This window comes from Cygnus olor, chromosome 18 (genome assembly GCF_009769625.2).
Source record: "Cygnus olor isolate bCygOlo1 chromosome 18, bCygOlo1.pri.v2, whole genome shotgun sequence".
In the NCBI taxonomy this organism is placed as follows: domain Eukaryota; kingdom Metazoa; phylum Chordata; class Aves; order Anseriformes; family Anatidae; genus Cygnus; species Cygnus olor.
The window spans coordinates 1924823-1939421 of NC_049186.1; the positions used below are offsets into that span (position 1 = coordinate 1924823).

The 14599-nt window shown below is 46.4% G+C and overlaps 1 protein-coding gene across 10 annotated transcripts in view; it reads right to left on the bottom strand.

Moving 5' to 3' along the window:
• MYH10 (myosin heavy chain 10) overlaps positions 1–14599 on the bottom strand; it is a 103117-nt gene that overhangs the window by 57638 nt on the left and 30880 nt on the right. For all 10 annotated transcript variants that reach the window (XM_040530504.1, XM_040530496.1, XM_040530506.1 and 7 more), the window contains exon 4: positions 7709–7736. In XM_040530504.1, coding sequence (XP_040386438.1) covers positions 7709–7736 — 28 coding nt within the window. The remainder of the gene's footprint in view (positions 1–7708; positions 7737–14599) is intronic.

Below are 14599 nucleotides of genomic sequence, written 5' to 3' on the forward strand. Positions count from 1 at the left end.
CTTTTTCAAAACCTTGTTTTAATACAACTCAATTAATATGTTACCATAAATTAAACACTGAAAACCCTTGGCTGAGATCCTAGCCTTACTTCAGTCAATGGCAACTTTGCTAATGATTGCAGTAAGGTCATAATTTCACCCCTTATTTTGGTTTCAATTCCATTACTAGCAGAAAAAAATGGAGACCGAATTCAAATCTCAGCTCCATCTATGGAATATGCCAGGCACACCAGGTGGAATCAGCCAAGCAAGCCATCTTTAGTACTAGGCTCAAGTTGGATGTACGAGGTTATTCCATTAACTAATTGAAAGCTCTCTCCCTTCGTACAAACTACGTTAGAGACGGGTCAAATGAAGTCTGAGGGTCACAGGTAAATTTTTGCATTATCTGGAGTTAAAGCACTAGTCCCCACAGCAGCAAAGCTTCTGCTTTGAATAAGCTTCAAGCACATGTAAAGTAGGAAAACCTTAGCTAGCAAGAACACTTTAAAGTTTCTACATGATTTTAAATTCACTGGATGTGAACCTACAGTGTCATTTTCAATAAAGGAAAGTATTCTTCAGGCAAATTCATCTCAGCTACAATTTGGTTAGCAAGAATTACCGACTGACTTCTCAACCAGCTGCACCTTTTTTTCCCCAAGCTACTCTAACCTAAATCTCGCATAGAAGTAAAAGGCATTTCCTCTGCTGAGCAGATTACCATCTGAAAACATGCAAAACCAGCACAGTGGGAGATGACTCGCAGGTCACAAAGCAAAGAGGCAAAGTCCAGGCATGGGAGGCGAGGTCTGACTTCCAGGAGAGCGGTGTGCTCTTCCCACGTGGCTCACCTATAGGGGCAACTTCTATTGTATCGGCAGGTCAAACGCCTGCCTGTGGAAGACCTATCCTAACAGAAGCACTGTTCTAAAGGAAAACAGCACTGAAACGGTCACTCCTCTTACTGCCAGCTACACATCTTGTACAGACACAGCACTAGGCTACACCACCGCCTCTTCCTGCAGTGGCGATTTCTGTTTTCTGGACACTCGCAGTAGTTTAAAGTTGCTGACGTCCCACTGTGAGGGCTGGCACCCATCTAGCACCAGCCCAGGGAGTCACTGATTTCCCCGGCAGAGCAGGGGCTATGCAGGACCTGAGATGTAGCTCTGGCACTCACATAGGAGAGAAGGACACAAACAGGTACAAAAAAAGCTCTGAAATTGCGGAAGACTGTTCCTCGTCTTGTTGCCCATGCACACAGTCCCTACTGCACAGGAACAAGGTGTGTGAAGACAAGCATCTGCAATACACTGGGGTGACCCGATTAAGCTTGTCTAATCTACCCTATTACAGATCACCTCTCAGTGATTTAAAATACTGAAAACGAACCAAACAAGCCAGTATTTTTCCATGCTGGGACTCAGACCTTTCCCTTGCCCCAGGAGGATCAGTCTTTGTCACTCCTGATCAGCAGGAGGCCCTGGGACGAGAAGCTAACCTGGGGGCAGGAGGCCCTGTAGGAGCTGAACACCCGGCAGGAGGAGACACGGCACCACCACCTTGGCACCTGGGCAAGTTCTCCTCAGGGACTGATTCCACGAGACCCAGGAAGCCGACCTGCTGCTCGGTTCTGCAGGCAGCACTGCTTCGATTCACACCAAGTGGCCACTTAGGCACCAAACCACGGATGCGTGCACTTAAGTTGTTTGTAGGAGAAAGTAACTGCGTAAGTGAGAGCCCCAACAACAGGCCTTTGTCCTCCTCACAACAACGGCTGCGAAGAACAGAAGGGACTTATTCCCAGATGCAACTGAGCAAGTCTTCTGCCAGTTATAAACAGATATTTACAGCCGAGACCTGTAATTAAAAGAACGCTTTAATTACTTGGCTAATTTTCTGTAACGAAGAGGTCTAAGTGATAGTTTGGGTTAGCACAGAGGAGTATTAATTGGCTTTACTATTCACAAGGCTGCTTTACAGCCTCTCCATTCCCCTTTAGATGCTTCTCATCATCTCAACACCAGTTGTCTAGGGAATGTTACAAGTTGGACTCTGGCCAGAGGTTGTATACAAAAATGCTTGGTATTTGCTGCTGCTGTCCTTTAATAAGCAGCCTCTATTCCCTCCACGCCCCACCACTCCTACTGAAGCCAATTCAGATTAGATATCCTTGTACGGCTGCAAGCATCTGCTAAATGACTGTTTATCAAACCTAGTCTCAGTTTTGAGAATACCATAAGCTTGTAGTAAGATTCTCAAATTTAGAATCTATTTGCCTAAAAAAGTGCAGTACGGCATGTTTGCATGTTTGAATTTCCAGAAGTCACCTTGCAGCTAAAGACAACAAATCCAGGAGATGTTTGGGTATTTCTCATGTTCCTAATATGCCGTAACAAAAGTTTCTTCATCTTGATCATCAGCCTCCAGCAGCCTGACACGCGCTCCTATTTAACAGAGAACAGTAATCAAAGACAAACAACAAATCTTACCAAGAGTCCAGCAGACGCAGCTTCTCAAAGAGAAAAGCCTGCACAGCTTCTCATTACAATTTCACATCTTACCTCGCTGTCTATTTTGTCATTTCAGTGTGCGCAGTGTAAAGTTAGCACTTTTCTGTAATTGATTTCTTACGGATGCGGGGTTAATACAGGCTTACAGGGTACTTACAGGCTAGAAGGAACATGAAGTTACTGGAACCACTGTCTGCATTTGGTTCCTTAAAGATGGAGAATGGGCAAGTGAATGAAAAGAAGGGAGAGAAAGCAAAGTAACAAAAAAAAGAGGAAGAGAAGAAGGCGCATTGTTTTATGTTCAAAGGCAACTCTTGTTTCCACACCAAGACCAAAAATTCATCTATGTCAGCAAGTCTGGATGGGAGAACTGAGTGACAGCCACACCAGCTGGTGGTGAGTAACACCCTCCTGAAGAGGCAGCCTCCATGCCAGGTAAAGGACATGATGTTCTGCTGACACAAGCATCCAGAGAAAGCAGCAGCAGTTTTTTTTCCATTCCTGGTGTTAGATTCAACTTTGAGAAGAGATTAGTAATTTTAACATCACACCAGTTTATGCAAAACTCATCTTTTGGGCATGACAGACCCCAAGCTCCTCAGGGAAAGTCAGCAGATGATTAGGTTGGGACAGGAAACGTTCAAGTAATCCCATTACCTCCAGAACAGCAGGACGTAATAAGAGGCATGCCTGCAGAACTCTTCATCAGCCTAGCCTATTCCACACGCTGCATTTAGATGAGCATTTCAATGAGGCAGGCTATTCTTCAGCACAATTCTCTTGGGAAAACTAAATTAAGGTGATTCTCGGCAAGTTGTAAAAACAGGAAACTTGATCAACTACAGGTAGGAAGAGATCAGTGAAGATGTTAACCAGGCAGACCTTCACCGAGTAGTAGGAGATCTCTCTCCAGGATGTACAGAAAGGCAGTTACAGCCAAGGCAACGGGAGAGATGAGCGTGGCAGGCACGCTGCAACTCCCCACTCACCTGCATGCACAAATCGAGGGATGTTCAGCCTGGGGAAGAGAAGGCTCCAGGGAGACCTCACAGCGGCCTGCCCACACCTGAAGGGGGCTGCAGGAAAGCTGGGGAGGAACTCTGTGTCAGGGGGGTGTGGGGATAGGACAGGGGGTAATGGCTTTAAGCTTAAGGAGGGGAGATTTAGATTAGATATGAGGAAGAAATTCCTTACTCAGAGAGTGTGAAGCACTGGCACAGGCTGCCCCGAGGAGCTGTGGGTGCCCCATCCCTGGCAGTGCCCAAGGCCGGACTGGATGGGGCTGGGGGCAGCCTGGGCTGCTGGGAGGAAACCCTGCCGCCCATGACAAGGGCTGGAATTAGATGGGCTTTAGGGTTCCTTCCAACACAAACCATTCTATGATTCTGTGATGTCTCCTTTCTCACAGCTAGCTTGAATTACTCCTCTGAGTTACTCCTACTGGGGAAGAGAAAAAGTATTCTGAAGACTTTCAGCTCTACTGAAGATCGGGGTCAATCAGATGAATGACGTCCTGAGACAACAAGTCTGGGATTAGAAGACATCAAGCCTTTTATGAACTGCCAAAGAAGTTTCTGAAACCACCTCCAGTGCAGTTAAGACACACTCCTTCCACCTTGTTTATTCCTGCCTTAGTCTAAGACCTGTAAAACCAGTGGTGTGGAAGGAAAGTGTCCAGTTTGCCTTTTCACCACAGAAGCAGCAATGCAATAGAGAGGAGTCCTGGACACTAGCTCACCCTTGAGCAAAGTGCGTTAGACATCCTTTTGGTCTACTACACAAACAAGTTTGCCACAGCCTTGCTGGAGGTCATTTAACATCCCAGCTGACCAGGTGTCAAGTAATGAGTTTATAATGCAAACCTGACAAAAGAATATGGCTCTGCCATGAAGCCCATGGAGAAGCCTCCTTAGGAACAGTAGGCAGCTGCCTCCATAACCAATTTGTTCAGAAGAACTGCACAAGAGAATGCAGTTGCTTTTGATGTGCTGCTTTTTAGGTCTGTATCCAATTTGGAGAGAAGCACCAAGACATCTGTGGTTCAAGAGAAAAGTTAACCTGAAGAGCAACATGGTAATACCTACGATGCTTTTCTACAGTCAGCATCCAAGTGGTGATAGCAGTGTCGCATCAGCAAAGACTCCTGGGCCGGTAAAGCTGAGGTGGTCAACTTCAAGAGCGCAGAACCCTTGGAGCCTAACAACTGATGTGTCTTCACATTCTCACAAGGCAAGACCTAGACTGGATGTTATTTGGTCCTAGAGGTCCTAGTCCTAGGTCCTAGTTTGGAGATAAGGTACCTTACCCTTCATAATGCTGAGGGCACAGATCTGTCCACATTACTGAAGAAATTTGTATTTCTTTGTAATACACAGTAAGTGGTTCTTCATGCTGCTGCGTAAGTACTTCAATGAGAAAATGCAAGTTAAGGCAACAAGGCAGCCAACAGAGCCTGGAATTTGTTGCTCAGAAACTCAGCTTCTGTCAGACACTGCCACACTTCTGCTAAGTTTAGTCTTTAACATTGGTACATCCAAGACAACAAATTATAGGTAGCAAAACTTGTCCAGAGTCATGGTAGTAACAGTTTCAATACTACATTTTGCAATATGATTCCAGAACAGTGTTGAAATCCTTATGAGATCTACTGTCCATTGCTTCTTAGCACAGCTTCTGGGATTTTAGATGGAATAGTAAATCTGTTAACAAATACTTGACATCCAGCAGAAGTGGGACCATCTCTGAGGATCTTATTATGACGGCTTTCAGAGCAGTCCCCAGCAACTCCAGGCTTCAGAAGTGATGTGGTCACCCTCTCCTGAGGTCTGGCCATAAGAAAGCGTGTCCCCTCCTCATCGTCTGTGTTTCTCTCTGCAAATGGATGTACAACTAAGCAGCTTACCAACTGCCTGGTAGCCAAGACATGGAGCCTGTCACAAGCTCCAAATATTCCACGTTGAAGTGCTGCACCAGATATAAAACAGGATCCAACTGCCTTTTCAGTCCAGAAGGATTGAGAGCTTACATTAACCCTACAGGTGAGGTAATAACAAAACTGAAAACAATATATCTTAAAGGCTTTCTGATCTACAAACACATCAGATCTTCACTAAATCCTGTAGCACTGCCACTCCGACCTTGGCTGACCATGTTGAAGAGTACAAAGTTCATGCATACACAGAAAAAACATGAAGCTACTTCAGAAGAGTTCGCCTGAGGCAAGCACATGATAGTGCAGCATCCACAAACTCAGAGGACAAGGCCTTTTTCACTCTGGGATGTTATCCCTGCTTTTAGAGCTGTTTTGTACATTGCACATAAAGTAGTTAACACAAAGCCACAAGTTCTACTAGGGGCAGGGACCAGAGACCTAGACACGGCTGCATTAGCTGGGTGAACCTTGATCTTACTACAGAACTGTACTTGCTTCTGTGTCCCCCAGCCCCAGACACCTTGTATTCCTAATATCTATAGTGAAAAAAAAAGCGTAGCTTGAGAGGATCCATCTTCAGTCTTGTCTACAATCTGATAGTTAAGGCACGTCTGTAGGAAGTAGGAGATGAAGATTTGAATCCCTTCGCGCCAAGGCAGAAACTGAACCTAGGTCTCCTCCCAGCACCCAACCTAACCATGGAGCTATTTCAGGAAGCTGGCATCCTCTCACGCTATGGCCTCAGTGCAGCTGCTGTACACTGGCACACAGCATGGTCGGCTGATCACACAGCCAAGCTACCATGTCTTCCCTTACCCTCAGATAATCGAGCACATCCAAGTTATATCCAAGGCTGTTAATTGCAAACAGCTTCAGAACTGAGCCATGGAGTGGTTTTGTAACACCGAATGGTTTGGGTTGGAAGAGACCTTAAAGTCCATCTAATTCCAGCCCCTGCCATGGGCAGGGACACCTCCCAGCAGCCCAGGCTGCCCCCAGCCCCATCCAGCCTGGCCTTGGGCACTGCCAGGGATGGGGCACCCACAGCTCCTGGGGCAGCCTTGGGCAGAGCCTCACACCCTCATGGTAAAGAATTTCTTCCAAATATCTAATCTAAATCTCCCCTCTTTTAGTTAAAGCCACTACCCCTCGTCCTACCACCACACCCCCCTGACACAGAGTCCCTCCCCAGCTTTCCTGCAGCCCCCTTCAGGCCCTGGCAGGCTGCTGTGAGGTCTCCCCGGGGCCTTCTAGTCGCCAGCCTGAACAGCCCCAGCTCCCTCAGCCTGGCTATACAGGAGAGGTGCTCCAGCCCTCTGAGCACCCTCGTGGCCTCCTCTGGACTCACTTGAACAGGTCCATGTCTTTCTTACAGCGGGGTCCCCGAGCTGAGCGCAGTACTCCGGGTGGGTTCTCATGAAGCAGCCTAGCCACCAGGCTGCCACCAACAAGGACACTTCCCCAACTCTGCGCTTCGCACAGGGTGCAGGCCTGGAGAACCCAACTGTTGAAAAGCAGCGTTCTGTGCTAAGGTCGGTTTTCTGCTAGCTTAGCTCCCCAAACTGGCTTACACTGAGTGCCAACTCCCAAGGCTAACTTCACAGGCAGCAGAAACACACAGCTTGCATGGGAGGGGGGAGGAAATTGGATCGCACCTTCCAGCAGTAGCCCAAAGACAGACGGGTTCAGTGGTGGCACGAACCAGAACACGCACTTCGGCTGCTCCGACTCCCGCACCACTTCATTTCCAGATCCCCAGGAAGCTTCAGCTGAAGCAAGAAATCTGCTCCTGGGTGGGGCAAACTCAGGCACACACGGAGGAGGCAGGAAGGAAACTGAGTGGCAGCTTGTTCAGAGCTCTCCTCTCTGAAGCAGATCCAAGGCTACGCTGCTGCTCAGCAGCGTTTCTAGACCAACTTTGATTCATGTCCCCCTGAGGGGCTACACACAGAGTAGATATAATACAGCATTTCAGACAGATACGTACATTTTAAAGATTATTTCTGATTCAGATCTCAACTGACATTTTTAAACTACAGTTCTTAAATGCCACATAAGCCCATAAAGCCTTCAGTAAGGTGAATTACATTATTAAAAGAGTGTTTCCCTACATAAAACATGACTTCATGCTACATCATTAACCATTAGTCACTGCCTGACGAGATTAAAGACAGGACTGGGACTACCACAGCTGTATCAGAGACCCCCTGGAACTTGAGACCTTCCCCTTTGACAACAAGAATTTCCCAAAATGCCCAAAAGAAAATAAGCATTTACTTACGTGCAGAGAATTGATTGGTCCTCACGGTCTGCAAAAACAAGAATGAACACGGTTATAGTTCTGTGTCTGTTATCCCTTAATTTACAAGACAGTTTCTTTGGAAGGAATATTTAGATAATTTAGCTTTTTAGCTTAACAATTCTAAGGGCACTCTCAGAGTAGTTTTAATAATATCGCTTAATTATTTAAGCTCTCACACACACCCCCCAACAAACACCACCTTAGACATTCACAGAAGTTCTGCCACGTCATGAAACAAAAATCTTCTATTAAGTTTCATAATAACGCACAGTACTTTTTAAACTTTTTCAGACAAAGCTGACCTTACATCTTTTATTCTGTCTCATCTAAAATTCATTGAATAAAGAATTTCAAATACTAAGCATTAAGCATGAGGCAAAACAGTTTCATGTACACAATACTAATGACCAGAAATGACTACTTGGAAATAGGATGAACATCTCAAGCAAGCAAGAGCTTTCCTCTAGTGCTTTTCATTCTTTTTAATTAACATGCACGCCTGAAGTGCTTCCATGATCTAGCTTATTCATTACAGGCTCGTCAAAAGGACATCCAGGGAAACACTGAACAGAGTTAACTCCCCAACACGGTGTGGCTCAGCACTTTTGTGACTCCCACTGCTGCGCTTACGACCTTTGAAAAGAATGCCTGAAGGTCAGTTATACCCTAGAAGAGGTATTTCATAATTACAGGATATTTACAGAACGTATTTCATCATACACTACATATTAAAAGTTATATAATCAAAACATTCAAGTATACCTGCAGAAAGTAAAACATCTCAGATAGAGGTGCCCTCTTCCCCTGCTTGAGCCTGAGTTTTCAATGAGTTCAACTTTTTTCATAAATTTGCATCACAAAGTTCTTGCTGCTTTTATGTTTTCAGCTATTTGTCACTTACACCAAGAAGAGCACAATTGCCTCCTGCAAACTAAGGACTTCACACACTTTGTTTCCTGATCGGTCATTTGTAACAGATTGCATTACAATGAGTAAAATCAAGCTTTGACTTGTTGAAATGTAAACTTGGGTCCACATATCAGACTCCCTGCTGCCCACCACCCATTTTCCTCAAACACGAGCTGTGATGGAGCACAGGAAGGGAGCAAGAGGCAACACGATGACCAGAATTCCTTCTAGGACACAGATTCCAGTCCCAATACGACGAATAGCTTCAGTTGCTACAAGGCCTCTCTCCAACATGCTCAACAGCTCTGAAACAGATCTATATTCATACATACAACCTCAACATATTTATCATCGCTTCAGGTAACCACAGTAATGTAAACCATTTTTACACCACTTCTAAATGGGTCCAGAGAAACTATTGCTAACCCGCGCTGTAAGCTACTGCAGAGCTTTGCAGTCACCCTACCCACGAAGCGAGCCGAGCTCGTAACGCGGTTGCGTAATAGCGGTGCTGAAGTAGAATTTCAGCCCTCGCCAGCGTGTAAAAGCCAGCAAGTGACCTGCATTTCCCTCCCTGACACTGCCCGCCAAGCCCCTGGGATTTGAGAAGTGCTGGTGTGGCCCCAGAGCTGGCTTGCAGCAGCGGTGGAGTTTCGGCACAGCCCAGCAGGGCTGCTGATGCAGGGATGAGGCCGGGGTTGGGGCTGAGATGGGCACAGGCAGTGGGTGCACGGCAAAGAGCGGGGCTGTGAAGGGGCCGTCGCGTCCCAGTTTCCTCCTCCAGCTGTGCCAGTGCTCAGGTCAGCATCAGGCAGCCCCGGGGTGAGCAGGAGAGCAGCCTGGACCATGCTGGGTTTTGGTCCGGTTTGTGGCCGGCTGACTCCGTGCCCTAAAACACATCAGGACACAACCGCCCCAAAACTTCGGCTGGTGGGAGGGAGAGCTGAGACCCCTCTTCTAGCTCCAAACTACACTAGATCAAACAGCTACATTTGTATTGACAAAGCACCTAAAAAAAGCAGACAGGGCAAAAAAAGACCTAGTCTCAGCAAAACACTGCACTTTCAATTAGTCTGTGAATAGAAAGTTTGAAGGACATGAATTCAAGGACTTTCAAAGCAGGGAGATGCTACTGCATGTTGTTACAGCTAGCTAAAGCGGGCGCTTGTGGACTGCACCGCTGGCAAGTTTTAGGCTTCATTTTAATGTCAAGTTTTTAATGTCAAGTATGAAGGAAAGTATAAGGTGCTTTCCCAGTGAAAGCATTAAAACATGCACACGGCTGTACTTTGAACCCCTCGTACCTGCTTGTTGAGAAGAGGCAAGAAATACCAGCGATCCCTCTGAGCCACTGCGCAGACAACTAACATTCAAACGGTCCGGGGTGATGTTTCAGCAGGGAGCACAAGTCACGTAATTGAAAGTGGGAAAGACAGTGAGATTCAAAGTATTCCCAGCGAGGCTGCAGGGATGGTACCAGACCTCCTCCACCTGTGTGATGCACAGCAGCTCTGCCCAGACTCACCAAAAAGGAAGGGCAAAGCCTCGGAGTGCAGGAACTAAAAGCTGACAGTAAGCAAAAGCAGGGGGAGCACGACAGCAGAAATGCTAAGAGCATAGCCTGAAAAGGTTTTCGTTCTTCTGGCTTTGATTTAGGGCAGCTGGTCTTGCAAGCCCAGTCAGAAATTACTTCTTGGTAGCAGCAGGAGACAAAGCACAGAACTCCAGTGCTCAGGCGCACCATGCAGCCAGCTGTCAGGGCAAGCTAGGAAAGAGAGCAACTTTCTGACCCTGACCCGATTCCAGGGGTAGCTAACCCTGACTCGTAGCTAACCCTGACTCGCAAACTTCACAGGCAACACTGTATGCCAGCAAAATCAAGATAACATAGGACAACACAAGTTATTTCTTCTTTTAGAAGAAACTGCTGAACAAATGCCAAGTTGGTACCATGAGTGCAAAGTTGGTATTTCTTGCTTTAATATTCAGAGACATTTTCTAAAGTGACAATTCAATTGTCCCTTTTGACTCCTCAGGAATAACTTTTCTGCAATTTTGTCACTGCATCTAGGCCAATGCAATTTGTCAAATAATAAAACCTCTTCTAAACATCAGCTCTTTAGTTTATTACTTCTTAAAATGCTAAGAACACAGATAACATTTGCCTTGAAAACAAAAGTAGTTCAATAGAAAGCAGCAGCGTGTGTTAGTGCTCTGTATTATCCCACATTTTGTCTGTCAGTTCACCACACAAAGCTTGTGCTCCACAACATGCAAGGCACTGTATAAATGAATTTTCCAACCCAATTTGTCCTGAAGCGTGTCTGAAAGTCCAGACAGCTGTTGGTGTTTTATCATTACCAGGAACTTCAGCAAGTGCAGAAAACCTTTTCCATTTTCTACGTCGAGGAGCCTGAATTGGCACAGGTCTGGAGGAAGTTAGCGGGTATTCCGATTTGTTACTGCAAATTTGTTTTACTGTCTCCATCTGGACTCTGAAAGTCATAAGCCATTAAGGTGGAAGTAAAGAAAGACAGACAACCACGACCACGAGCTCCAAGTTCGGATCACTCGTGCTAATGGCCAGATCCGGCATCCAGCACCCAGCTGCAGTGACAGCGGTACAGCCGGAGGGCTCAGGACGCCGCTTCATCAAGTGCTGGCTGACTCTTGTCCCAGAGGAGAAGCACCCATTGCCCTGGATTCAATCTGAACAAGATTCTGGCAAAGGGACTAACAGGGAAGAGTGATTTACGGTTTGTTTGCTTTGATTTTTTCCTCCCCCAGACAAAACAATTCGGGGTCTTGTTTTCAGAGCAGCTGGGCCCTTTCCTAAAGCATCCCCAGAGCACTGGCCACATCTGCTAGCCTGTGTCTCAGAAGAACTCAACCCTTATCGGTCACTGCTGGGACACTCATCATCTGGGACAGGGGAGAAGAACTGCGTTTCTCACGTTGGACGCACATCTCAGTATTTTTAAAAGACTGATTTTTTTGATTCAATTTCAACTTGAAGTGCAACAGTGAGCCTATTAAACAGATTATTATGACAGAATGTGTCTGAGTCTTAAAAAAAATAATCTGCCAACCCTTGCAATAATTTTAATAGCTTTAATTTTTTTTTAAATGCCACAGAATTTTGAGGTGGTTGTTCATGGAAACATGAAAATATTATGAAAACACATCTCCACATAAGCATTGAGATTCTTAAAAACAGTCCCAGAATTAACTGGGCCTTCATGAGATAACATGCCACACGAGACAGAGCTGCAGAAATATGTAAAGACTAGACCAACAAATCCCTTGGGGTTTATAAGCAAGTTTCAGGAGTAAAAAGCAGAACAGATTAGACTATCTGCATTGCCAACCTTCGTAGCAACTGACCTAGGAAATACAAGTCAGTCAGTCTCATAACGAGTATGGGTAAGCATGGCATTAGTTGTCTCTCTTGCTCCATAGAAGCAGGTGAGGATGCTTCGGTCCGCGACGGTTGATACTCCAAGGCAAAGTCACGACGAGTGCTTTACACTTCCAGCACGTGCTCTAGCAGACCGTTTGAGGAGGGGGAAGCACCTCTAAGACAGCTTCAGTAACACCGTTTCTCGCACCAGCACAAACATGCTGCAGGGTACCCCCACGGGACCCAGGACATTTCATCCGAAGGCTGGGACAACCGAGCAGCTTCCAGTCTCCTAGGCAAAGGGCACCCCATGCGCCTTCCTGCCATGCCAGCACAGCCCTGTCCCCGAGCAGGCACAGCCACACGCTAAGGCATCCCAGCTCGCTGCTCGGAGGTGCTCGCCCGACACAGCCGCTCAGTTCGGCTCAGACAAATACAGGCACAGAGACAAGCGAGTGGCAGCAGCCCAGGCCTCTGCATCCCCTCTTACCTCCATTCAACGCGACCCTAAGACCAACCCTTTGTTATTAAAGGAACAAGGAAGTCCCGTTGGAACCTGTTGCTTCACTTTGGAGGGATACAGCTGGGATGTAAATCTCTCTCAAGGTCTTCAAATTACATAGATTAACATTAAAAATATTATAGTACACCTGTGCAATTTAATTTTGGGACTTTTTCCAAATTTGTGCAGTCTAAGAATAAAAAAAAGTTCAAATTTCTGCTTGTGAAATAAGCTTTCTACAGAGTAACATGTTCTTTTAAAAGGGAAGAATTAGGAAGCACGAAGGAAACACCGTCTGACAATAGCCTTAGCCTAAAGTTCCCCAGGGCTGTTGATCAACTCTAGCTGCCACTGGTGTCTCTGCTTCCCCTGCCCCATTTCTCCATCCCATTCCCCCCTTTGAAGCAGGGACCAACTGCACAGATGCAAACCCCGCTAGCGCCAGCAGCTGATCTGGCTAATGAAGTTTCATTTTCAACCAGCTCAGCACCCTGAGCATCCAGTTTATACCACTGCCACACCGGCACTGGAATTCACATACAAGAAGCCAGAGAATCCCCCCTTCCAGCAGCAGCCCACGCTCCGGTCACTCTAAAGCCACCACAAAAGCACATTCCCTGGCTTGGGTGAGCTGCAGAGAGTCCCCAACCCGATGGCTTCCGCAATCCGAAGGTGTCATCTCCTCCGTCCCAAGTACGTGTTCCTGTTGAATCCTCTGAGCTGGCGAGGGTGGTCGCCTGGCCTGTGGTCAATAGATAGATCAGGGACTCACACCAGCAGAAAACTAATCCTATCAGAAAAATTATATAAAAGGGGAAAAAAAGAGTAGCCAGCATAAGCGAGATGTGGTGATGTATGGCCTTTCTTCTGGGAACAGCTAATCCCTACATCAGCTTAAGCTACCCACTTACATATTTAGAACCTGGAGGTATCAGGCATTGAAGCACCTTTCATCATTTGCTCTCCTCTCTCCCTCACCCGCAGGAAAGTCTCACGCCCCAAGGCAGGAGCCAGCTGCTGTGCTACCACCTGCTGCTCCCCGGCTGAGAGCCGGCTCACCGGTGCAGGCTGCCGCAGCGGGGAAGGCATGCCGGGCAGCGCTGAGCGCTTCCGAGTCTTCAAAGAGAGGCCAAGGAGAATTACCAGAAAACAAAGACAAGAAGAATTGCAGTTCTGAAAGCTATTTTTCTCCTGTACCCTCCTTAAACCTACTTCACATCTCCCCAGAGTACGCTCCTATGGGGACAGCTGGCAGCTCCTCAGACAAAGCTGGCTGCAAAAGTTGCCACATTTTCCTGCTTGAGTATCTCGTAAGAACAGATCCTGATGTTTACATCACCATGCAAATACGTAAAATAAGCTTTGACTGTTAGAATACAAGCATGTTTTACTCCTCCTCTTCCCTCCCTCCAAACCATAGAAGAATGTTTCCCCCATAACAGACCAGACCTAACAAAATCCCCGTTAACTCTGGGGAAGGTTCCAGATGTACATTACATACATTTGTTGGGTAATTGGTGGAGGCAGGATGTTCAGAAAAGTCATACCTCAAAACTATAGAGCCCGCCTACAAAGGAATGGCTCTATTTTAACAAAGCAGCTTTTCTTAAAAGCTTGCCTTGGTTCTGCTTTGGTCACACTAGAGTCATTCATAAATTGGTAGAAGATAATCACACAAAAGGATGAATCTGTCTTCATTTTTCCTAACAAACCTAAAGGCAGTAGCGCTGTAGGCACAGAAATGTTACCACAGAGCAGCTTGCAGGTAAACAGATGCCCGCCCTCTACAACTGCCTTTGCTCTGGTTACCCTTTACTACATCAAAATATAGCTACCACCTGGATCCACCATCTCAATTTGATGCGGAATGAATGAAGAATCATTTGGGGCTACCCCCACATAGTGAACGACAAAAGCCCTACTAAAAAGCCCAGTTTGTGAGCTACCATATTACCAAAACCAAACACTTAGAACAGTTCCACAGCTGTATTATCTGCTTTCAGATTTCATGTAGCTCGTTACTTTGATATGATTTACTGTCACCGTGAAATCCAGTAGC